The sequence below is a fragment of the Takifugu rubripes genome, chromosome 7 (assembly GCF_901000725.2).
Source record: "Takifugu rubripes chromosome 7, fTakRub1.2, whole genome shotgun sequence".
NCBI classification, from domain to species: Eukaryota; Metazoa; Chordata; class Actinopteri; order Tetraodontiformes; family Tetraodontidae; genus Takifugu; species Takifugu rubripes.
The window spans coordinates 11,546,775-11,570,506 of record NC_042291.1 but is presented as its reverse complement, the minus strand read 5'-3'; the positions used below and the strand labels follow the sequence as shown (position 1 = coordinate 11,570,506).

The 23,732-nt window shown below is 40.2% G+C and overlaps 1 protein-coding gene across 25 annotated transcripts in view; it reads right to left on the bottom strand.

Annotated features, from left to right (window-relative positions):
- The window catches only part of LOC101062908 (focal adhesion kinase 1), a 33,853-nt gene extending 10,986 nt beyond the window's left edge, over positions 1–22,867 (bottom strand). For 2 of the 25 annotated variants that reach the window (XR_003888967.1, XR_003888966.1), the window contains exons 1-25: positions 20,842–21,024; positions 18,566–18,592; positions 13,181–13,467; positions 12,923–13,089; positions 11,900–11,987; positions 11,732–11,811; positions 11,542–11,604; positions 11,394–11,448; positions 11,110–11,250; positions 10,709–10,786; positions 10,068–10,175; positions 9,581–9,698; positions 9,272–9,302; positions 8,924–8,994; positions 8,527–8,544; positions 7,900–7,956; positions 6,928–6,948; positions 5,795–5,892; positions 5,551–5,635; positions 5,374–5,474; positions 4,813–4,928; positions 4,498–4,598; positions 4,287–4,376; positions 3,999–4,203; positions 977–1,088 (exon numbers count right to left, since the gene is read on the bottom strand). Coding sequence is in view for 22 of the 25 variants with exons in the window: in XM_029838914.1 (XP_029694774.1) it covers positions 977–1,088; positions 3,999–4,203; positions 4,287–4,376; positions 4,498–4,598; positions 4,813–4,928; positions 5,374–5,474; positions 5,551–5,635; positions 5,795–5,892; positions 6,928–6,948; positions 7,900–7,956; positions 8,527–8,544; positions 8,924–8,994; positions 9,272–9,302; positions 9,581–9,698; positions 10,068–10,175; positions 10,709–10,786; positions 11,110–11,250; positions 11,394–11,448; positions 11,542–11,604; positions 11,732–11,811; positions 11,900–11,987; positions 12,923–13,089; positions 13,181–13,467; positions 18,566–18,592; positions 20,842–20,878 (2,355 nt within the window). In the remaining 3 variants the exon portion in view is untranslated. Of the gene's footprint in view, positions 1–976; positions 1,089–3,998; positions 4,204–4,286; positions 4,377–4,497; positions 4,599–4,812; positions 4,929–5,373; positions 5,475–5,550; positions 5,636–5,794; positions 5,893–6,927; positions 6,949–7,899; positions 7,957–8,210; positions 8,303–8,526; positions 8,545–8,923; positions 8,995–9,271; positions 9,303–9,580; positions 9,699–10,067; positions 10,176–10,708; positions 10,787–11,109; positions 11,251–11,393; positions 11,449–11,541; positions 11,605–11,731; positions 11,812–11,899; positions 11,988–12,922; positions 13,090–13,180; positions 13,468–18,565; positions 18,593–20,841; positions 21,026–22,635 lie in introns of those variants that run through there. The other 23 variants (XM_029838914.1, XM_029838920.1, XM_029838912.1 and 20 more) reach the window with 19 other exon arrangements.
- Positions 22,868–23,732: the final 865 nt, after the last annotated feature.

Here is a 23,732-nt window from a genome sequence, read left to right as displayed (position 1 = left end):
AAACTATGGCTATAAAGGTCTATGAAAGCAAAATCCTGAAACGTATGGGCTACTGCTTTAAACATATGGCTTTAGTTGTAAACAAAAGAGGCAGTTAACAGATGCTAACAGCAGGGGCGTGGGGGAGTCGGTGAGGGGGAAGCAGCTGGAGCAACAGGGTTATGGGGTGGGATGGTCTTAGATGGTGATGGAGTAGGAGGAGGGTCAGAAAAGAGCTTATTATGAAAGAAATCTACCTCCTTTACACACAAAAAATGTGCTGTTATATGCTTTACAACGATGTCTTTAAGAGAAAAACTACAGATTCTAATGATCCAGGGCCTGTTTGACATTAGGGGAGAAACACCTGAGTGGAAGCACAGAGACCTGGATTTAATGAATACCGGTATTAGAAAAGTATCATACGTACTCCTAAACCACATTAGAAAAGTTTTAAAACGGCAGCTTCAAGTACAGTGGAAAGTGCATGTGGGGCTCTGAGGAGTTTCCTGATCAAAATGATGTTCAGTTTCTTCTGTCGGATGTGTCACCCTTGTTCATGAGAGAAATGAGACTTTGGATGGAACACATGATGAAGTAGCCATGCAGTTTCTATTATACATTGCATCCATGTCAGGTACAGCAGAGAAGGCTTACATTAAAATGAGTGAAATAAAGTCACACATTCATTAAGTAACTGGTTATCATCACACATCATCACTCTGTATATGCAGAACCCAATAAATCTCCCCTTTGTGTCTATATTAATATTATAATGAACTAGTCTGCTCATCTATTTATTAATAAAATTAATAATAAAATTGCTCGATTTTATTCATTAATCAATCATGATTCAAAGAGTTGTATGACTGAATATTGAAAACCTATCAGAAATCCTGCAGTCCTTCTATACAGAACATAAAGGGAAGATTATCAATCTATTATGCTCTAAAAACAACAGCCAGAGACAAATACAGGTAGGGTTGAAGCCCCTTACTTTTGGGGGTGCTTCGTCAGAACCCCCGGAGTCCCACGACACAGTGACTTGTCTCCTCATTTCCATCCTGTTCCTCTCCTTCTGCTGAAGCTTCTCCTCTTCCAATATTGTGCTGAAAACACAGAAAATAGATTCAATGGCAATGCACAGTTTCAGAAATAGTGTTGAAAAATACATTTAAATGTAATGCAACACCCACGTCAGAGCAAAAATGTGAATCCCCAAGGCTGTTGCATACAAATTCTTAAAAAATAACCTTAAAAACTAAATAATATTATTTCAAGATCTATCAGGGAAAACAACAACTGTCTGTGTTTAGCCACAGTAACCACACAAATGTCTCTTACTGACCTGTTCCCTGGGAAAATGCCTGCTAAACCAAATTCCCAGAGGAAAAAGGAGCTGCTGTGGCAGAGGAGTGATGACTCCACAACTCCAACATGCCAACTCCCCACTTTGCTACACACTGTTTACGCCCTCCTTTCTTCAGTGAGGTTAAGAGCTACTGCTGTATTTATAGCAACATCATCACCCCCTCTTCAGCCATCTCCTGCTGTGTGTGTGTGTCCTGTCACACCTGTCACACTCACTGGCCTCTCTCGAGAATCAATATATGATGGAACAGTGGCCCCACGTATCCCAACCAGCAAGACCCCAAATATCTGCTCCTGATATCCTGATGTTTGTCACCTCACAGGTCGAACATTTATGTATGATGTCATAACAGGCATAATAATGCACTTGAATGGTGTCAATTTTGCCAACAGGAACACTAAAATTTTGATAATGATAATAATAAATGAAAGATGTATTTCTCTAAAACGAAGACCAACTGAGATGTTTGTGATTGTTATGCCTTATACTAAAGAAACATTGAATTAGAGGAGAAATAAGTATTAAATATGACTATAATCATTAATAACTATGTTGTTACTTATGTTGTGACATTACAGATGTGAACATTTCACAGCATGTTCACCTGTATAAGTGATTACAAATACTCCTGTAAGTGCATCGGAGTAATACTAATAAATAACATGATGAAAATGTGGATGAATCAGAAACATCAGTGGCAAACAAGCCGCGTGTATTCCCTTAATACATATGCCACCACCTGGAATAAAATAGAATATTCTAGGGATGATTGTAAACTTCTATATTTTAACAAAATATTGCTCTGAGAAAATACAAACTGTATGTTTGCATAGTTACTCAAAGAATGCTGCAAAGAATTACGTGAACCCTTCACTCATGAGAAGTAGGAAAAGACTTTACCTTATGATGGGGCTAATCCAAAAGCACCGGTACAGTAAGAATCTTCTGAAACCATAATGAAGCCATTAATACTAACAGGTGGTGGCACCTACCACAGTCATGCTAATAATGACCCATGCAAATAACCACAAAACACCACGCCAAAATAAGGACCAGCTACTCCTGGCAGGACTCCGCTGCAGCTACACACCACAGTAGGGAGTAGGCAGATATCCTTCACCCCAGGTAGACGTGCAGCCTGCAATAGGTTTACTTTTTCCATTCTGCCTAGTTTCCATCTCTCTCTCTCTCTCTCTCTGTTCTTTGGAATGCTCTATGTCTTGGCAGCTGCCCACTGTGTAAACACACACACAATCTAGGAAATATTTAGTAGTAGCTGAGAGCTGAATATTTGGCAGGAGAACCCTCTAACTGATATTATTAAATAACAGTCAGCCAGACTAAAGAAACAGCAAAGTGTGCATCCTTATACGGTGACTTTCTCCTAATAATAGCCAGAGTTCACATAACACTGTCAATATTGACTTGGTTTCCAAGACATCGGTATTTTGAGGCACACAGTTTCTCACCATTTCTTCAAACCAGCATAGCAATGCCAATTAAAACAAATGTTCTGTAGGTTTTCAAATTAGTGCACAGCTGGTTTTCGGACCAGTAAAACAGACCTGCAAACATGTTGCACATGTGTCAGACTAATGAGCAGAGATCAGGAGGATAATGAAAAGATGGAGAGCTCAGAGAAGTAAGAGGGGAGAAAAACTGACCTTAAGAAAACTGTATGATATTTTATGAAGGAATTTAACCTTGAAATCAAACATAAAACCACAGGAATTTCGTGTGGGTTTTTTTGTGTGAAAGTAAAACTATGAATACTAAGGGGAAAGAATAACGGCCCCCTGCTGTGCCATTAAAATGTGCACTGATACACCTCTATTATTAGGCAAACATGTCCAGCTGAATATTATTATACTGACGGCATGATGTCAACAGTCCAAACAGGATGTGCAATCTCCAAAATATTTGGACATTAATGTTTTGTCTTAATGCTAGCGCACCTTGCATCGACCAGCAACATTAAGAGGTTAAATCAGAGGGTATTGTCTTCTGAAACTGAAACTTGTCATGTGCATTCATCATTGTGTCTGGACCTTGGAAGGATATCTACTTAAATAAACAGTTGTTTTAAACAACCCTGACAGATGTTATGTTTCAAATTAAATTCCTTTAACCATGTCTTTCTTCATCATTAAGGATGATGAATTACTGTTGGCTACCAACACTAAAAATTGTAATTCTTCGAACACGAAAAGGACATTTAACTGTGGTGACGTGTGTGCTTCAATTATTGAACAGGCTATCAGCGACACCTGGTGGAATATGTGAGAAAACACTCTTGGAAATTTCTTTATCTAAATGACCACTGCTAAATAAATATCGCAACAGTGCTCTTGAAAGAGTTGGATTTTAGAAATGAATCAGCACGTCAAGTTATGGAAAGATGATGATGAATTATGGGATATTGTACAATGTAATTTTTCTAAAATGTTTCGTTACATTTTTATGAGCACACAGACACAGGCAAAAGATAAATGCAAAGATATGTTTAAACCTAGCTTCCATTTACAGCTGTGGAACACCATACACATAAATAATCAATAGATATGGGGTACCTGCACTTCACATGAGGTGTCACACTGAGACCCATTTTAACTCATAGTCAGGAACGTGTCATACTCATCATCAATACCTCAGTTGTGTTTTTAGTTCGGTGAATCGGGGCCTCTTGCTGGGATCGTATGACCAACACTTTGTCATCAAGCTGTAGAGAGTAGGAGGACACTGAGGGGGCATAGCAAGACGCTCGCCATTCTCTATCCTGCCAATGACATCGTTGTTCTTTACGCCCTGGAAAGGCTTGATACCAAACATTAGGATCTCCCACATGCAGACACCTGGAGAAAAGGGCAAAAGATATGCTTTCACATGAAACTGGAACAAACAGGTACATGAGTGAAGACATGCATCTCAGTCTCACCAAACATCCAAACATCACTGGCTGTGGTAAATCGTCGAAAGTTGATGGACTCGGGAGCCATCCATTTAATTGGAAGCTTTCCCTTCGATGCTAAAACAAGATCAATCAGAAGAATTGTGTTCACGACCCTTCCCTCATGAAAAGAAAACTGAAGATAAACTGCTTAGATGGGACTGGAAGCAACCCAGAAGCATGAAGTTACGATAATTACCTTTGTAATAAGAGCTGTCTTCCATGTACCGTGACAAACCAAAGTCACCCAGTTTCACACAGTCAACTGTTGACACCAACACATTCCGTGCTGCAATGTCTCTATAGAAATACATCAAACCAGTGAGACATTGGATTTAGTGAATTTTTTCATAAACTTGGCATTTAAGGTAATAGTTAAGCTTTATTACTTAAGGAGAAAACGTGACAATAAATGTAATTATTTGCCTCTATTTTCTGTTTGTAAGACAAAATAATAATATATTTATTCCATATACAGCTCCTAAAACACAGTTTCTGAACTATCCATTTGTACCTGTGCACAAAGCGCTTGCTCTCCAAATATGCCAGTGCTGTGCTCAGTTGGTATGAATACAAGATGAGAGTGGCCAAGTCGAGACTGTACTTTCTCACTTGGAGAAATGACCGTAACTGTGGGAACAAGCAGAGGAATGAGCTGTTAGGCAGATGGGAAAACAACAATTTGGACCATGAAAATCAGAGGAGGAAGAAAAAAGCCAGAGGAAATATGGGCATACAAGTGAAATTGGCAAACTGACAAAGAAAAATGTCTAACAGTGATAGTAATGTCACACAATGAATGTATTAGCAGAGAAATGTGCCGTAACAGCTACTAATTTCAGCAGGCAGCTACATTGTGACCCACATAAGACAGTAGTGAGTTTAATGTGCTACGCTCATGACGTCACTCAACAGAAACAGCTGAATATTTTCCTCAGACTTAATCAAATCATGTTCTATAAAATATCTAAACTATAATGCATCATTTTTAAACAATTAAAGAAAATGAAAGAGGTTCTGTAGACAAATACAATGTACGGAAGCAGTGGTTACTGTCCTGTAATGCTCATCTCACCTCTCCGAGTGTGCAGAGCTCCATGATGATCCAGACTGGATTCTCTGTGATGACTCCCATTAGCTTCACAATGTGGGGATGATCAAACTGACGCATGGTCACTGCAAGGAAAGGAATCACGGAGGTCAGAGGTCAACAGTGTGAACAAAAGTCAATGCCGAGACTTTAAAAACTTACATGCTTCTTGTAGAAACTTTTCCCTTACGCTGTCCGACGTTGAGTTTTTACACGTCTTCACAGCAACAGACAAGGCTGGATTCTCCTACCATAAAATAAAATGAAAAACAGTCACAGTGTAATGAATTAGTGACCTTGCACACAGATAAACCATCATTGGGACTGTGTTTAAGTATTACTGATGGCAAACCCTGTATATGGTCTGCAGTAATTTCTGTGTGTGGACCTACGGTACTTTACATACCGGGCTGATGTAGAGTCCTTGGTGGACATCTCCAAACTGGCCCTCGCCTATGCAGCGTCCCAACTCAATACAATCCCGCTGAATCTCATAATCCCGTGCTAGAAATAAACAGAGACATGGACACAGGCAGACAGACACAGGAACAAACAGAAGACACATCTGGATTAAACAAACACATATTTCTTTATTGTCAGGATTGCATTTACTAAACTTGTCAGAGTGCATTACAGCACACAGGGATCAAATCTGACTCTAATCTGAGTGAATAATCAACAGTTAAAACTGATAATGAAGAAATTACACAGCAGTGTGACATAGGTCCTATTTAAAATAGATCCAGTAATGGAAACCAGACAATATATTTAATCTTCCATTTCTAAAATCTTGATTAACAGAACCTACATACCACCTACCTGCTCTGACAAGCTTAGTTTTGATAGGAATTAGTGTCGCTTGACGTCAACAACATGCAACAACAGCATTGGCAGACCAAAGCCAAACAGGCCAAATGACACAGAGGAACAGGATCCAGAAAGATTAAATGCATGAAATTTGTACATTAAATCATATTTAATATGTATATACAGTAGTCAATAGGACTATGGCGTAAATCTAAAGGCCAATCTAGAATGTTATCATTTTCTTTCGTCTGTGCAATGTTGACTGTTGAGGCTTATGGTTTGCTTTCCCGACAGGCATGATACTGCCATGTAACCAGCATATCAATACAGTTCACAATGGCACATCTAAAGTTCTGAGTCAGCGTTGTATTTAGAAAAACAACAAGAGTTATGAAAAGTCAAAATCTGTGTACGTCTGTCATATAAACCTCTTCCCTCCTGCAGGCCTACAGTCACGGGTTCCTGACCTTTGTAAATGTAGAACTCTAGACATTAGAGCAAACACTGTGCTTTAAACTTTTAAAGTACAAAAATGGATCTCTGGAAGCTTCAACTCCCAAAATGACAGCACATCACACGTCAACACAGGGGGATCAAACCAATGGGAAACAGATGCCAATTTTTGGTTTTCATTTAACTGTTGCAAGCAAACATAAAAGAAGGGTCACAGCAACCACCAAAGTAAAGTGCCATCACAATACATTCAGAATCATGGTACATTCCAATTATTACCTTGATCTAGTCCATAGTATTCTGGGAAAACGAGTTAGTGATAGGAGACAGAAATAACTAGCTGTGAGTACAGAGAATCTTCAGTTATAATGCCATTAAATCACCACAATTGCAATTTGGAAGAAAGCAGATTGTGTCAACGTTTACCCATCCCTCCTTTTGCAGTTGTGTATTAAAAAGCAAAAATTAAAAATATAAATGCTAATAATGTTTTGAGGCAAGCTCATTAGTGACTTTATCAGTAACTTTGAACATTATCAAGACGCCTGGCCTTTATTTCCCATTAATACATCATCCATTCCCGTCACCTTCAACTGTTGCCTCCGAGCAGGATGATTCTTTTATTTTAATGTGAATATAGCAGTTCTCAAGGAGACAGATATTTTTTTTATCAGCAACAACAGCAGCACCAGAGTGTCATTTCAGGTTTTATAGTATCTTGTAAGTTCTTCACAGAAAAGGGAAGTTGTTCGTTAAATCTTATGACAGGTCACTCCACAGATTAGTGTGGTTTCCCCTTTTATTTAAAGACTAAGAAAAAAAAAAGATTGTATTCAAACACACAGAGACACACACACACAGTAAGCCGTCATTTTACTAAAAATCATACTTCAGATGTGATTTTAGCTTTTTTTAAAACTATGATTGGCGTAGATGATTACATATAAACCGTTTGATCATTTCACCATGTCAAAATCTGAATATTTCAGTATGATATTAACAAAACAAATCAACAAAAAGACACACTAGTAGCATTATTTTTTTTAAAGCGAATCTGGTTTGGGGCAGAATTAGACGCCAAATGATGAGAAGAAGATGAAGATAAGTAGATAAATACGTCAACAAAAAAAGAATAGACAAAGAAAAACACAAATGTTATGTAATATAACAGTAAATGCGCGCGAGCACACACACACACACACGAGACTAGTCACATTAGCTGCAGACATTAATTAGGATATCAATGCTTACTTGATGGCATGGTATACGTGTCCTCCTCATCTATGATTTCAGCATAGTCGTCAGTTTCTGAAGAAAAAAAAGGGGGCGATAAAAGATGATCTCTCCTGGCAATGCACAATATCTGTTGAAGATCATTTACAAATATACGTCTAAAACCTATCTACTAGTGCACGCTGAGCTCCATAATCCTAAGATTTTGCACAAACAAAACCCCACAACTATTGATTAACTACGATTCTGCACGCAACCTAAAAAGGCACCTTCTTACAAAATAAGATGTAAATACAAAATATTACAGCAAAACAGCAGTTACAGCATACCGTTCCCAAAAGTTGTGACCATAACCAATTCCAAACATGCAAAATACGTAAATGCTAATGCAGTAAAATGCTGTAGCACATGAGGAATGTAACACAGAAGTGTGTAGCAGACGAGGGGATGGACACAGATACATGAACGGAAAGGGGAGGGGTGGAAAATTGATTCTTTCCACAGAAAAACAGGTTGAGTCATGGATAAAACCCAAACAGCAACGTGCAGATTCAAAGAAACAAAAGTCACACGCAGTTTTGCTTGATAAATGTGGACACAGATTGGGATTTCTCCTGTTAAATAATAGAAAAGATTGTTATTTACCATCGCCACTAGTATGACCTGCAGCAGCCGTTTACAGGCACAGATTGGGAAAGGAAAGGAAAGACATGTTAATGTTGAGTTATGTGAAAAATAACGCTAAAGGTACTGATCTATGATGTTAGATTCCAGAAAACGCTTGTTTAATTCTGCGTGAGTGCCAGTTAGTCAGAGGTCAGTAGACAGGGAATGACAGTGACTAAGACCCTCCATTGTGACATCTGGAAAGACAAGGACTCTTCACTGCACACAGATGAAGCTTTATAAGGGGGGAATAACACATCTGTGAAGCCATATTTAGCTCTCAGCACTGAAAGTCATGAATGGTCATGACATTTAAAGCAGCAGAAAAGGAGGCTCCAACGCAGACCATCATCCGAGGAGAAAGGGAAATTTTTACCTGAGACACAAACTGCTCGACTCCTGACTCCATCCATCCGTTTCTCCATCCGCCTTTCGTGATTTGAAACTCTGAAGATGGAACATTTTTGTAAATTTTTAGCCTGAAGTTAAAGTTCAAGGTGAAAATGAATTGAGCTATAGATTATAAAAATCCTGAAATATGTTTTCATCATAGCAACAATGCTGATTAATTTTCATTTATTACTAGAGCTCCACTCGCGCTGTTTTGCAATGCTAAACTTAAGTAAATCATAGAACAACACCGGCTCAAGTGGCACCAAACCTCCTGAAAGTCTTATTTCGGCATAAAACACAAATGAAAAATAGCAGAGAGCCACAGACTTACTTTGGAATAGAGGGCAAAGCTCTGTCCCCATCTGCAGAGATACAGCAACAATAACGATGTCAGTCACGAAACTGAAACTATAGTTAACAGTGCAACTTTTGTCCTTACTCAAAAGTCTGTTTAATATACTCTTTGCAATCAATGAAAATAAATAACTCCATTACAGGTTTATAGTTATCTTCAATAAAGGAAACAAGCAGATTTTCCTGGGTCAAACTCAACCCAAGGAAAGGTTAAATATTTTCTACAAACTAACAGTGGGTTAATACATATTAATATTATTACTCTAAAAGTAGCTGTGCAGCCTACCTTTATGAACTCTGACAATGAAGGAGTGAGGAGATGAAGAGACAAGCCTACAGTAACCGTCAATCAAGTCAGCCATGTTTTCTGCTGTGGTCAGTGATGCCGTCGTGACTGTGAGGGGCTATGCACACACATACAGATTAGTACCAGAGAGAAGGACAGTGCATTGCTTCATCGCGACACAATGCGGGCTTTATTATGGGTGTCTTTGACCAACACACATATGCACACACACATCCTTCCACTGACGACTTTTCTACAGTAAGTCCAGCTTAACCACACGTCTACTAAAAAACACTAAAGAGGAGACACGTTCACATTTACCACATCCATAAGTGTCACAAAAACGTACATTTCTAACCGTGTTATAAACTGTGGATGTAAATGAACGATGGTGGTGAGGATTAAAATAGTTTGTTTATTTGTAGAATGGAAGACATCTCTTTCACAGCCAGAGAATGGTTCGAGGTGTATGGGTGTGTGCTTTTACCTCAGGAGCTCCTGCTACGTTGAGCTGTAGCATGCCTTTCCTGTCCTTCTCTTCCAAAGGAGAATACTGAATTGATTGAACCTGGTTGAAGTTAGCCAAGTGTGTTGGCTGCAGAAACAAAAACAGATAGTCAAAAATAAAAAAGTTTGCATATTATAAAAACACACATGAGCCCTGTAGGTGAGTGGAGAAGTCCTTTACTAAAAATGATTAAAAAGAAAGTAGTAAATAGAGGAAGTAGAATTTCTATGGCTGCTATCCAGGAGTGACAACACTGTTGCTGTTTATGAGCAACAGAAGCTCTGATTAATTTAATTTGCATGCAATATTAACATATTAAAATAAAAGATTGTGGGCTTGACGGGTAATTTGTCCTTGTTAAGTTTAAATGAAATAACTCAATTTACACAGTGACGTACCATATGCGCAGTCTGCAGTCTCATTTGTCACTGTGGTGAGCAACTGTGCATATAATGAAATAACATCACCTGATTACCATGCATATGGCTATTTTAAAACGCCACCTGAAAGGCACGCCAGCAGAGGGCAGTATGGCCAATTCACCTTCAGCATTGTAATTAAGAGCCAACATGATTAAGAGGAGTGTTTTATATATGAGGTTATATATGAGCATTACTCACCGTCGAACCTTTATCTGTGAGGTAGCTGATTCCTTCTTCTGGCCCAATAGCTAACTCAACCGATATTATCCAACTAGACTACAGACAGAGACAGAATGTGAAGAGAGTATATGAAAACATGCCATAACTGGTCAAATAAGCTTTTTTTTTTTTTTTTTTTTTTTTTACTAACAACAACACTGTCACTGTCATCTGAAGAGTCCAAAGCCATTATAATTTTAAATGCTCTTCAGTACAGAGAAATACATGCATTATTTACCAGAAAGCTTTTCTGTGATGACAGTATATGAATGTTATAGTAAGAATTATTATTGTAATGCAAATCAATTTATTGACTTGGCGATAATTTAAATAAATGGACAATGTAGAAGACATTTCAGTTAAAATGATTGTTAGCCTACCCCCAAAGCACATTTGAAGCACTCTTTATCGAAGCGGTAGATGGGCGAGACTATTTCAAAGAACTTGTGGATGCTCTGCTCATCATTGAGGTTAGCAAACTGCTTGAAAGTCTGCTGGATCTGCTTTCGAAGAGTCTTCGCCTGGCAGATATGAGAGGGAAAGAGAAAAAAGTTATATCATTGGAGGTTAAATCTTTGATGAGAAAGATCAGTGTCACTTGTGCTGTATGACCTTACATGGGAGATTCATTATAGTGACCATCTTGCTGATGTTTCAGGCTTACCTTGAGGGACTCCAACAGGCTTCTGGGGAAGAACCTTCTCAGACCAACATCTTTCCTGTGGATTTTGCATGAAGTGTATACATTAAGACATATTTCTTGCAGTTGTATTAGCAGCCGTAGTAGCAGTAGTAAATAACAAAATTCTTACTCTAATAATTCATAATTGGACTTTTTATCCAGGGCATTTCCTGGCATTTCTCTGAAGAACCGCCTAAACAGATGGAGGGGAGAATAATTTATATACTGTTTGAATTGTAATGCGATGCAACACAGTGTGATAAAACACAAACGTTGTGTGTGTGAGTGTGAGTGTGCGTATGCATATGTGTTTCTCTCACCTAATTTCCAAACAACCCAGTTTCAAGGCAACATCTTGATCCACCTGATCAGCTATATGTTGCATGTAGTCGCTCTTGACCTGGAAAAGAATAATAATTAGACTATAAAGTTGCTTTAAAGAAAATAAAACGTGCACAAAAACATAAAATCCCTTCTTCATGCCTCACCTGATGATAGAGGTAGTTGAGAGAGGGTTTGTCTTCAGAAAAGTGGCTGAGGTAACCTTTAGGAAGATACCGTATCCGTAACTCATACCTGAGAAAGGGAGAGAAACATTTTGGCTCAAAAAGCAATGGTATTAAAAACCAATGTTGTATAAAATCCATAATGGAATTCCTGCTGTTACAATTGACAATTAACTGCAACAAAGAAATGCCCACATGTTTATAATTTCATACTGTATTAAGTTATGACTGAGGCACAGCAGCAGAAATGGGTCGGAACAGGAGCGGTGAGCACCAAGCTGCTGTAATAATACAGGGCTGCAGTTAATTAATGTCACCAAGAAAAATGAATAAAACATCCCTCTGTATAATGAATGAACAAAATAAAAGAGAGAAGAAAGAACTCTGCACGAAGGAGAAAGAGATCAAAGCGAAACGAGGGAATGCAAGCGGGCAAGATAAAAAGGAGGGGGGGGGCACGAGACAGTGAGAGTGCAGCCGAGTTAACGCATCCCCAGGCTACTTTCGGATTGTTCTAACAATAGCCTGGCAGAACTGAAAGAAGCTCCTGTGGGTTTGCGATTCTGCTGCCCTTCAAGACACAACTGGAAAACAGCAGCTTGGAAAATGTGCTGCAGCTGATGTGTGTAAACAGCGTTTGCAGTCTGGAATAATGGACAGTGATAATAAAGGATGACAAACATAACCCATTAACTATGCATTTGAATGTAAGGCAAGATGTTAACAACGTCAAGTGCATTATAGTATCCTCGATGATGTAACCAGCTTGGATTTAAAAGCCTTAAACAGTTCAGATTCTGACTCGAATGCATTGAATGTGTGAGGCCACCATGGCCTCGATCTTTCAAAATTTAATCAGCTCATCTTTGAGGTCGAGTTCTGTATACAGAATGTGTATACCCTGTATACAAAATGTGACGTTAGATGCTGTGACGCTCAAGCTTTTGAAGGAAGAGGGAAATACATGTGGAACCCGCAGAGAACATCAGCTGATTAGAACACTACCTCCACTCGTCCTGGGGATGTTGTTTTTCATATTTCTCCCTGATATGGGAAACACCTAAATCGGGGTGTAACCAATGGAGTGCATCAGAGTGGAGATGGGTGAGGCGGAGGCCCAGAGAAGACACGCAGCGCAATTTGTGGATCTCTGCTATCTTCTGGATAACACCCTGTTACAACACAAGGAAGGAGAATAGTTAATATCAACACTAATCATGACAATATTGCAAATGTAGCATGTAAAATGCTTCTCTGTCTTACCCTGACATCTGTGCCATCCCCATGCCTGATATTACTGGCCCAGTTGCAGGGCTCATTATTTGTTTCAAAGTAATGGAAGATTTTCAGAACCCGATCCATGGAGCCCGGGGGTCGTTCAAGGCCTCCGGCAGAGCCACCAGTACCAACACCAGTGTTGCTGGGCATCCCAGAACGGGATTTAACCCCACAACCACTGGCTGCTGAGTGATTGTGGTTGGGTTCCAAGTAGGAAGACGATGCCATGTCTGACTCGGGAGATCTTCCTGGGGCTAACTGGGCATCATATTCTAAGAGAGTAGAGAAGTAAATGCACAAGAGAGTGTTCAAGTGTCTTTAAGGTACCGTAATCTTTATAGCCAATATATTTTTCCACTACACAGTATCATCTCTACACGGTTCGACTCGACGTGGATACGGTTGCTTTGATTTTCCATTACACCTTTGTACCTCTGCAATGCAGGTGGGTTCTTCATAACAAGGCAGTCCGAAACTCTGACCACGCCATTAGCATGTCTGCAGTTGTTGTTAAAACCAATCAATATCTGTTTCGTACATTGCTCTCATGACTTGTCAGCAACATCAATCCCCTGGCCAGTCAGGGCATTAACAGACTTCATTAACATAATAGCAGCTACATGCTTGGAACCCCAGCTGAGTACCAACTCAGCCCCGGGTCCCCCTAGTGGAAAAGCCTCTGAATCGTACCATGTTGAGTCGAGGCGCGGCGAGTTGATAGTTGCAGGAAACTGGAATTATATATCTAAAAATGCACTCAGCTATGAGCAATAATACAACATCTTAGGGATAAAATGTTTGAAATGAAGAAAATGATTGATATAACAAAAAAATAAAATAAAAATTATGTTTTAACATCAAATAAGCATTGTAAATTAAAGGTGAGCTACTACTGTATCTAGATTGAACTGATGTGGATTATATTCACAGGATTGGTCTTAATAATTATGTTGTAAGGATTACAGAAGACGAGACTAAAATATCACCATGTTGTCATTACCATGTAGTTAAAATAATCCCACTGTCACAACCTCTGGAGACTGACTGGTTGCCATTTCAGTGATCTCATTACAACACACCAGCTACTTAGCTAATAACAGGCGACCTTGGCTAATGACTAATGAAGCCTTGTAGTATAAAGAACATATCAAAGGTACAAAGTCAAATCATTTATAGTAACCCTGACGTCCTTCCCCCAGCTACTGTATATATTCAGGCTGTAAGGATTAAAAAAATCAGTTACAAAAAAGCTGCAGCATATTTGTTCAGCGGGCTTAAATGCCAGAAAGCTCTCAGCTGCGTCTCATGTTCTTACAATATATAGATGGCTCATTAATCAGTTTACATAACAAAAGGAAGGAGCCGAGTGCTACATCCTGCTGACCATTTTCCACTGTTGACGCAGCAACTTGATAAAGGCTTCGTTGGATATCTCTCTAAAGACCTAAAGGATGAAAAGAATAATGTAGACTAAAAAAAGGAATACTGTAGATAAATGTGTTGCTTTAGATGTATGTTGTATGTTCTTAAGCATACACATTTAAGTGCAATACGCAATTATTGGCTGTTCAGATGTAATAGAGCAGGGCTGATTTATCAAAAACACTATTAAAATCTATTTATTTAAAACCGCAAGTTCCAAACTGCATTACCTACCAAATACAATATCATTACTTTGGAAAGTGCTGCGCGTGCAGCAGCCATATAGTTTAGCCATGTGTTAATGTATAATCATTACATAATTCACACCACTGCATAAGCTTACCGGTATATAACACACACCCACACACACATAAATCAATATTCCATAGAAGGTTTAAAGAAACCTATGATACCACTGTTTCATTCTGATAAAGTTACTGGAAATATTTAATTTCACATTTGCTTCCAACAAGCAAGAAATTCCTGTAACCAAAATGAATAAATAGAATTATAAATATCAAATTAAAAAATTATAATCTATGAATCTCATTTAAAGAAAAAAAACACTTGGAAATAAAAAAGTGGAATAAATTAAAGGTGCTACCAACATGAATTATTTTTTAAAATATGAATTCAAATTAAAAGCCAAATGATGGATTCTTTTTGCCTTCACCAAGCAACTATCGTCAGTCATAAATTTCAACATGTCTGACTGGGAAGAACATTCCAGAATATACTGGTAGCTGCTCTTCCCACATTCTTTAACCATTAACAAGACTGCACCACTTATATTTTGAAAGAGATTTTGGATGGTAATAAAGAAAAATCATCCATTTGGAATGTCTCTTAAAACACTACTAATACTCAAATCCTCGTTTAATCCTGTTTACATATTATAAACAGTAATATTTCATCATAGTTGTTAGCGAAGCCCTAACTGCATCTTCCCTTCCGTGTCTTGATTGCGTATTGTGGCACTCTGTATCTCATCATGATGAAAAAAATTAAAGCTTTGGAGGACATAAATGCATCCCAAACAACCCTGCTTCACAATTTGTGCACAGCTAATAACAAATGAAGTCATTTCTCTTTGCACCAATTACAGCACTGACTGCTCATAGGGATAAAACAGACATCACATCAACTAGGCCAAGCAGGCTGCCAGAAGGGGGGCGGGTGGCTGCCAGGTCCCCCATAGCCCCTCTCGGTGGGGCCGCAGCGACTGACACTCAGCCTGTTAAGCTACTGTGGTTTAGAGTTGAGCTGTGTCCCACAGCGGCAGCAGCAGAAGGACGGCCGATCTCTCATCTAACTGGTATCTGGGTTACTGGGGTTAACACACTCCTGGGGGAGCTCAGGCCTCTCTATATTTTCACCATCCTTTTCTCGGTCTCTTTCTACTTGCTTTCAGTTGTTCATTCTTCACTTCCATCCAAAAGCCCTAAATTCCCCCTGACTTTCAGTCCGACAGCCCTTCCGCACGCTTTTCTCCCTTCCCCATCTACAACACCACTGCTCTCTTCTCTTAATCTCCACTTTATTGCACAAGCCTTTTAGCTCCTCTCTTCAGATCTATTTGATGCCACTGTCCTATTGAACCATCGCTCTTCCTTTCTCCATCTCATCTTACGTTCATCCTTTAACACTTTCCTCTCTTGCCCTCCCTGCATTGCAACCTCCCTTCCCATCAGCTGGATGCATCATAGCTTAAAACGTCTGCATGATATTTACAAGTGACAATATTAGAAAAAACAAAGTCCACAAATCCAAGAAACAGACTGAAAGAAGTGCAGTAAAAAAAAGAGCTCCATGAACCAGCAACGGGCATCTAAGAATAAGAATTTATCATAAACAATTTTCTGTATTGCTTTTTCATTTCCCACCGAAAGCAATAAGAATGTTATTCTCAGAAGCCAGAACCCCCCAATAACACCTACACTTGGACAAATATGAAAAACAAATCTGTCTGAACCAGATCCTGCGGCTGAAAAACCAAATTGAAGTTCATCCAGCCTGACAAAATTTGCATAGATGCAAACATCAACAGGTCCCAGTTCAGATTTGTATAAATTATTTACCTACTACTACATGCTGCAGACTGCACCTTGATTTAATACTTATGTTTTAGCTAAATTATTTCCTGGTAATAGAGCAGAAATAGACACAAAAGCCTGTTGGTATTTATGTTCTTATTGAAAATACATACTTGGAAGTGGATGCTGTGCATAGATACAGGCCCCCTTGCTCCAACAGAGAGGGATGCACCCACTGTTCTCCATGTGTTTTGTGGTGTGGTTCTGTCTAGTGTCTGGCCACAGGGCCCAGACAAACCTGTTAAACCCTAAAAACACCATAGACTATCCTATAGGACTGCCTTTTAACAGCCTTTAACAAATCTGATTAAGACACGAAAAGAAAGAAATCAATCCTAATGTCTCTGGGTCATAACCTGTATCTCCAGTATAAATCCCAGTCGTGGGAAATAGCATATGCTGAATATACTGTACTAGAAAATCTATCACAGGAGTCTCAGCATGTCCTGTCGCACTGTTGAGGTTTTACCAGCCACGCCAGAGTCCAAGTCCAGCTGATAAGGATGATTCAAATGTTTTCACCATGTAAACCAAGATACAGGGATCAGGAGCTCACATCCACAGTGGGCAATAAAATAATAAAATAATCTGGTCATTTCAAGTCTTTAGGCAGAGGCTTAGCTTCCACATCCTAAATCAATCCACAAAATCCTGTCAGGGGTTTTAAACCAGGACACACTGTTTAATTTCCCAGAGACACAGTCCTTGAAGATTCAGTGGATTTTCTGTCCATTAGAAGTCACAAAACCCCCCAAAAATATCAAATTGCGTCCATGCAGAGTCGTGGGTCTGCTCAATCACTCGATGTAGAATTAAAAAAATGTGATATCCTTGCGCTGAAAGTCATCCATCCAGATTACGAAACCTGACATCACCGGCTGGAAGGTTACATTTCTAATCCAGTTAAAACGGTCAGGGAAATCCAACAGTGTTATCCGGAATTGATGGCAAAACAGAAGGAAAAAAACAGAAACAAGCATCAGTGAAGAGACGAAATGTAGGGCAAAGTGAGGCATCAAGAAATGGAACAGCAAGTGAGAGAGAGACAGAGAGAGAGAGAGAGAGAGAGAGAGAGAGAGAGAGAGAGAAAGATGAGAGTGACCGAAGCAGGAGGGGAAAGTAGAAGTACAAAGAGAGACAAGACTGAAATAGACTAAAGCATGGTCGTGAAAAGCAGCGCAACATCTGCAGAGAAATTATAAACTGGAACAATGAACGAAAGGAAAAACAGAGCGGAAGCAGAGAAACCCCTGGTGAGAAGCTTCCTGACAATGCGGAGAGCTTGGAGGAGTCAACCAGGTCAGTGCAGGTATCTGATGTCAGAAAGACACGTAAAGTGACGCAGAAAAGGTCAGAACTGTCAGAGTTGAGATATGATGACATACAGGATGGGAGGACTTGCAAGGTGAGGACAAGGTGGTGATGTAGGAGCTTTGGATTTATGAATAATGATGTGGTAAAGTCAGTGCCAAGGCAGACATCTGGGCGTTCTTCATCTGGATGGGGAAGGCAGCTAAACCATGTATAATACACAGGCAATTCAAACCATTTTTAAGCAGCTGTGGAGCAGAAAACACATATTCCAGTGGCTGATCTTTCGTAGATCACTTCCTTCACTTCATTTCTTTTCATTATCCTCCCACTTGATCTCTGTCCCTCTTTATCCAGTGCCTCAGCAGTGCCCTCTGCCTCATTATTATACTTTTGTGCAGTGACGAAGAGAACTTCAACTCGACACAAAAATATCCTGATGATTCATGGAGGTTATAGATCAAGAAGGGAGACTGTAAAACTGTATATGCCAGTCAGGATGGGCTTACTATGTGTATATATATATATATGAGAAAGTACTCACCAGCATAGTAAGATATTCTGGAAATATCTACAAAAATGACAAGAAGAGAAAAATACATTTTAATTTGACAAATTGTTAAAGTGATGCAGTTTCTACACATGAACAGGAAAAACAAGTTTCATATAATGTGGATTTATAACAGATGATTAAACAGTGGATGCAATTGATGGAAAATAGAGTAAATAAATAAGCAAGTAGATAAAATTGAAGGAAATAAAGTGTAAAAGGGTCCAACTGAATCTCAACTGTCCCACATATTCAGTCAGCATATACTGTAAGATCTCCAAGCAGCAGGATTCTGCGTCTTTCTGCCACCCTTGCGACCTTGTGACACCCTTGTCTCTGACTCAGGTGTGTGCTGCTGTGATGCAGCACTTTTGCAGCTCTTGTCAGTGACACACCTGCATTAGTGACACTTCGTGATGCAAACCCACAATAAGTTGCAGTATTCTGCGGTTTTGGAGTAACTCTTCCCATGAATACGACCGATACATCCTCCCTGAACCGGTAGCCCTTCCATAAATATAATTATTATAACACCAAGTTAAATTTCATTTCTCCAATCAATATGCTGAGCTGCAGGCAGCGGCTGAAACTCAAATAAAGAGGTCGAAAACGTGCAGAAAGCTTAAACCTAGACTATAATTCCCATTGACGCCTTTTCTCAGAGCTTCTGCCTCCAACTCAGAAGCATCTCCTCGCCTCAGTGCTCTCATCCTTTTTCTTTCTCTCCCACTCAGTTTACAAACCTGCCGCCTCTGGCTGCCCACCACTACACCACACTACAGCTGACACCCCATTAAGCGCGCTGCACAAATTCATTCTCATCAAGAAAAGGGAAAAAGATGTCTTTTTGGAACTGCATAGTACTGCTGAGGGGCACAATGAGGCAGAAAGGATCAAGACCTAAAGTAACGTCACAGACAGTTAATTACTGAAGCAGCTTTATGGAGGTTACTCACTGCAAAGCTATAAAAACACCATTGTAGCATCTGGACTGCTGCAGAGATAGAATTAAAATACTGCCGGGTTTTATTTATACCACGGCTCTTTTCTTTGAGAAAACCTTTCACATGATGGCGCTAAGAATCATCTGAAATGAAAAACATGCACCCTTATTATTTTTACAGCGAAGATGCAGCGACATCCTACCGAGCCATCTGGGCAATATAATTAAATCCTTATTTTTATTCATTTTCTATGCTGGTTGCATACTCAAATTGGCTTCTGTGCGTCAACTGGGCTGCTAAGATTTCTACTTATTTCAAAAAACAATTGGGACCATTGTTACGCTACTGGTGCGTAACAATGGTCCCAATTGTTTTTTGTTTATTAAATGGTCAAACTGGGCCATAATGTATCCGGTACCATTTAAAAATGCATCACTGCAACATAGGGAAAAAAGAATATGACACAACCTGTCAGGTATCTTAGTAATAACTATTAGCACAGCAGCAGAAAACATGGCCCGGGGCACAGGATGGGTGTTGAAGGGAGAACTGTCCTGGAATTCAATACAGCACAATGAAATCACCACAAATGAGACAAGACATGAGACGATACCACCATTGAGTTTGTAACAAGGCAGAAATCACACATCACGTGGATGTTTACAAGGCTGTGTGCAATTCTTTCCAAAACTTAAGCAGAAACAAACACACACTTCATCCATTTCTATAGTTATGACCCCTAGAGAAACGTTGGGTATTTCACAGAAAGCCTTATTTTACACACATGTGTCCTGTACAGAGGAAAGGTGACATTAAATAGCTGTGGTAGCTTGGTATAATTTTGCTTCTACATAAAAGTAGAATCAGGATTTTTACCTATATGAGGTACAGATATAACCAGAGATAGCAGAATTCTTCTGACCAAAGAAGGAAACTCTGATATAAACCACATTTAAAATGATTCACCTTCTTTTTGGCATTTTGGGAAAGCCTAGTTGGTGTTGTTAGAATCCGCTTTTGCTTCTGCCAAAACTAAATGTAGTTCACCAACTGTAGGCCTACGCGGCTAATCAATACACATTAAAAGCACTACATAAACTGAGGTGACACTGAAGCAAGAAGCCTTTGGCGTCCTTGTTTGTGTTCCGCACTCGACCTGTCTGACGTTTTCACAAGCAACTGCTTGCATGGCGGTGAGCAGCACAAATTCCTTTCCAGCCCTCAGTATACCAGACCCTCTATCTGCCGAGCACAGAGCACCAGAACCAGTCCGATCGCGAGCAAACACATTCACTGAGTCACCGGCATGACTGCACGTATTCATACCTCCGTTGGCGCAGCCCAGGAAGCCCAGGAACTGCATGTTGACAGTTGTTAAGACTCCTCAATCTTCACGAAGTGACATATGTGTGCGTGCGTTGCCGCCTGTCTGCTCACTTCCTAGTTGCACTGTACACTGTCACTTATAACAGTGTGAGAAGACCCGCCCACTCATTGTTTTAGTCAGACACACCTGGAGGCTGAGTTATATGTCCCAACAAGGGCCGCCTCCCCTTGCTAATAGTACTGACACTGCATCTGCGTTCACTTTGCATCTTAGCCACTGCTTTTGAACACACAGATGATCTAAACTTGTGCTCTCCATCGCTACATCTTTTGATTAGCGAACATGTTTCCACACTGTACAATCTAATACTTTTACAAATGCATGTCTAAACATGTATTTCATGGCAGTCTGGGGTTTTTTAATGATGGAAATCATTAGTACAAACAAAAAATACACACCGTTCTTCCACAATGACTTCAAGTACAATTGCTTTTCTGAGACTACAAGCTTATTATATTTGGTCAACAACTTGCGTGCAGCAACTTGAATGAGCTTCAGTCCTGTAGAAAGGCATTATTGGTTGGAGAAGTTGCATGCAACCTTTTGAGAACAAGTCATTTGAACCTTTTCTGTAGCACTAGATTACAAAAAAAATTAGTTGCATTACTGAAACTCCAGAGCGCCATAATTTACACGTTTTTTTTTCTCATGGTTGACAGCAGGCCTGTGTTCCTCACACAGGCGTGGAAAAAAAATATATCCATGAATGGCATCATTGGACAGCCTGGCAAATATTAACAGCACGTCAACAGCATTACACTGTAAAGTCTGAACTCAAGGTAATTCATGGGAAGGGAAGTGACGTCCCGAAACAGAGCGAAAGTTATAAGATAGAACAAGACAAGCGTTTAGCACCAGATTTGAGATGCTTTGGCATTTTCCAATACAAGCTGCACGTGACTGGTGGGGATGGTGATGTCAGAGACTTCAAGGATGTGATCAGGGGCAACAGTCAAGGAAAGGAAACAGGGATTAGGGGAAAAGGAAGGGTATTGTATCATCTGAGGAAGACATGACTGGACAGCACTTTTTTTTAACCTCAATCAGTAAAATTTGCAGGAACAGTGACACCCAGGGGGCTGCCTGAACCAGGCTGCACCCGGCGTTGGGGTCTCGTATTTTTAGCATTGAGATACCCCTCTAATATTACCATAACTGCTCCATTTATGTAAATCAAGTTCTAAATGTGGCATTTGTTCTTCATAGAAGATTTCTGCTCCTCACATGGAAGCCGTGTAACACATTTAATTCGGCCTTCGTGGCGTTTCTACTGTTATTGTGGCTGACATGGCAGCGAAGCACCCAGAAACACTTGGAACGCACAGGAACAATCTTCTTTGTCCGCGATTCGCCAAGTGCAACAATGAGCCTGAAGTGTGTGCAGACCGTAATTCCACATGGCTTCTGAATGCCACTCTTGCAGCTCTTATGACAGAAAAGCCTCCCTGACTTGGACCTTTGCACCTAACCGTGGAGCCAGAGAGGGGTGGTTTCGGCCACTGCACCACTGTCTGTCTGTTAGGAATACAAATGACTTCGCGGTGTAAAAGCACCAGCGTTCAATCATCTCCAGTTCAGCAGATTCCTCCATAAACTCCACCACCAGTCTCCCAACACACCCATTCACGTATTCCATCTGCGGCATTCCCATTGTCTGTTCCCAGCTGAGCTAGCTCGGCTAACGGAGGACCGTTTCCATTTAATCCGCCCCCCCAGATGGGATCAATACTCACCGCTTTAGCGCCGGAGCTCGGCCGCAACAACGCTCCGCGACCGGTCAGAACATTTAAAATTTAGACGGTTGTATATCGGCGTGAGAGCCGGCTGGGTGACTGTATCCCTCCCTCACTGGTCCCTCTCGCTGTCTGTATTTTTTGTGTCCACAACAGCGCCGTGCCCGGTGGTTAGTGTCCACTGACGCTAGCCGTTAGCAGCGCCGCCGCCGCCGCTGTAGCCGCCGCTGCTGCCGCTGCTGCTGCTGGAGCCTGAGATTTTCCAATATGGCTGCAGCTGGAGGGGCTGGCGGACAGGAGGAGTGGGCCCCTACGTGTCAAGCACGGCAAGGGACCCCGAATGGCTCTTACGTAAGATTTCAATTTAATAAATGTTCCCATTCCTCATCAGCGAGGGGGTTAAAGTTTGATCAAGTCATAAAAAGCGTGCCATTCGTCCAACATATAGTTTAAAATTTACAACAATCGCTATAACATGTGGCCACTTAAGTCTTCCATATATACAGTATGTTGTAAGGGAAATATGAGCTTGTAGTACATGTAGGAAAAATACATTTTGAGATCCTAACCTATCATCTTCATCAAGAGCTCCTCAGCTTTCAAGGATGTCAAAATATATTTGTTTAGTAAAGAGCTGTAGAGTTTCAGCGGCCATAACGCAGTCACACAATAAACCTTTTGGTAATTGCTTTACATTGATGAGGGCTGTTTGAATAAAAAGTCAATTCAAATGCAGACCGCTCTCAAAAAGGACTTAAAACCAGTGGAGCACATTGAGGTCTATGAAGATGATGCTTGGGTACATTTTTGTCAATCTCCAGCCATCCTGCGTACATGCAGGACCATCCCTTAATAACAAAGGAAGTGTGCAGATTTGCTGGGATGCACCAGTGAATTATCAAGGAGCAAATGGTAGTGCAGATTTAAAACCCCATAGTGCAGAGGCTTTTTCATGTTTATAGGAAATCACTGGAGACTCCGAACATAAATTATTCATCATTGTATCATGGTGTATGACAAAAACACAAAAGAGCCTTTCAAAGACGCTCCCATCACCCACCACCCACAGACACGCAAACAAAACAATGAATTGTGAC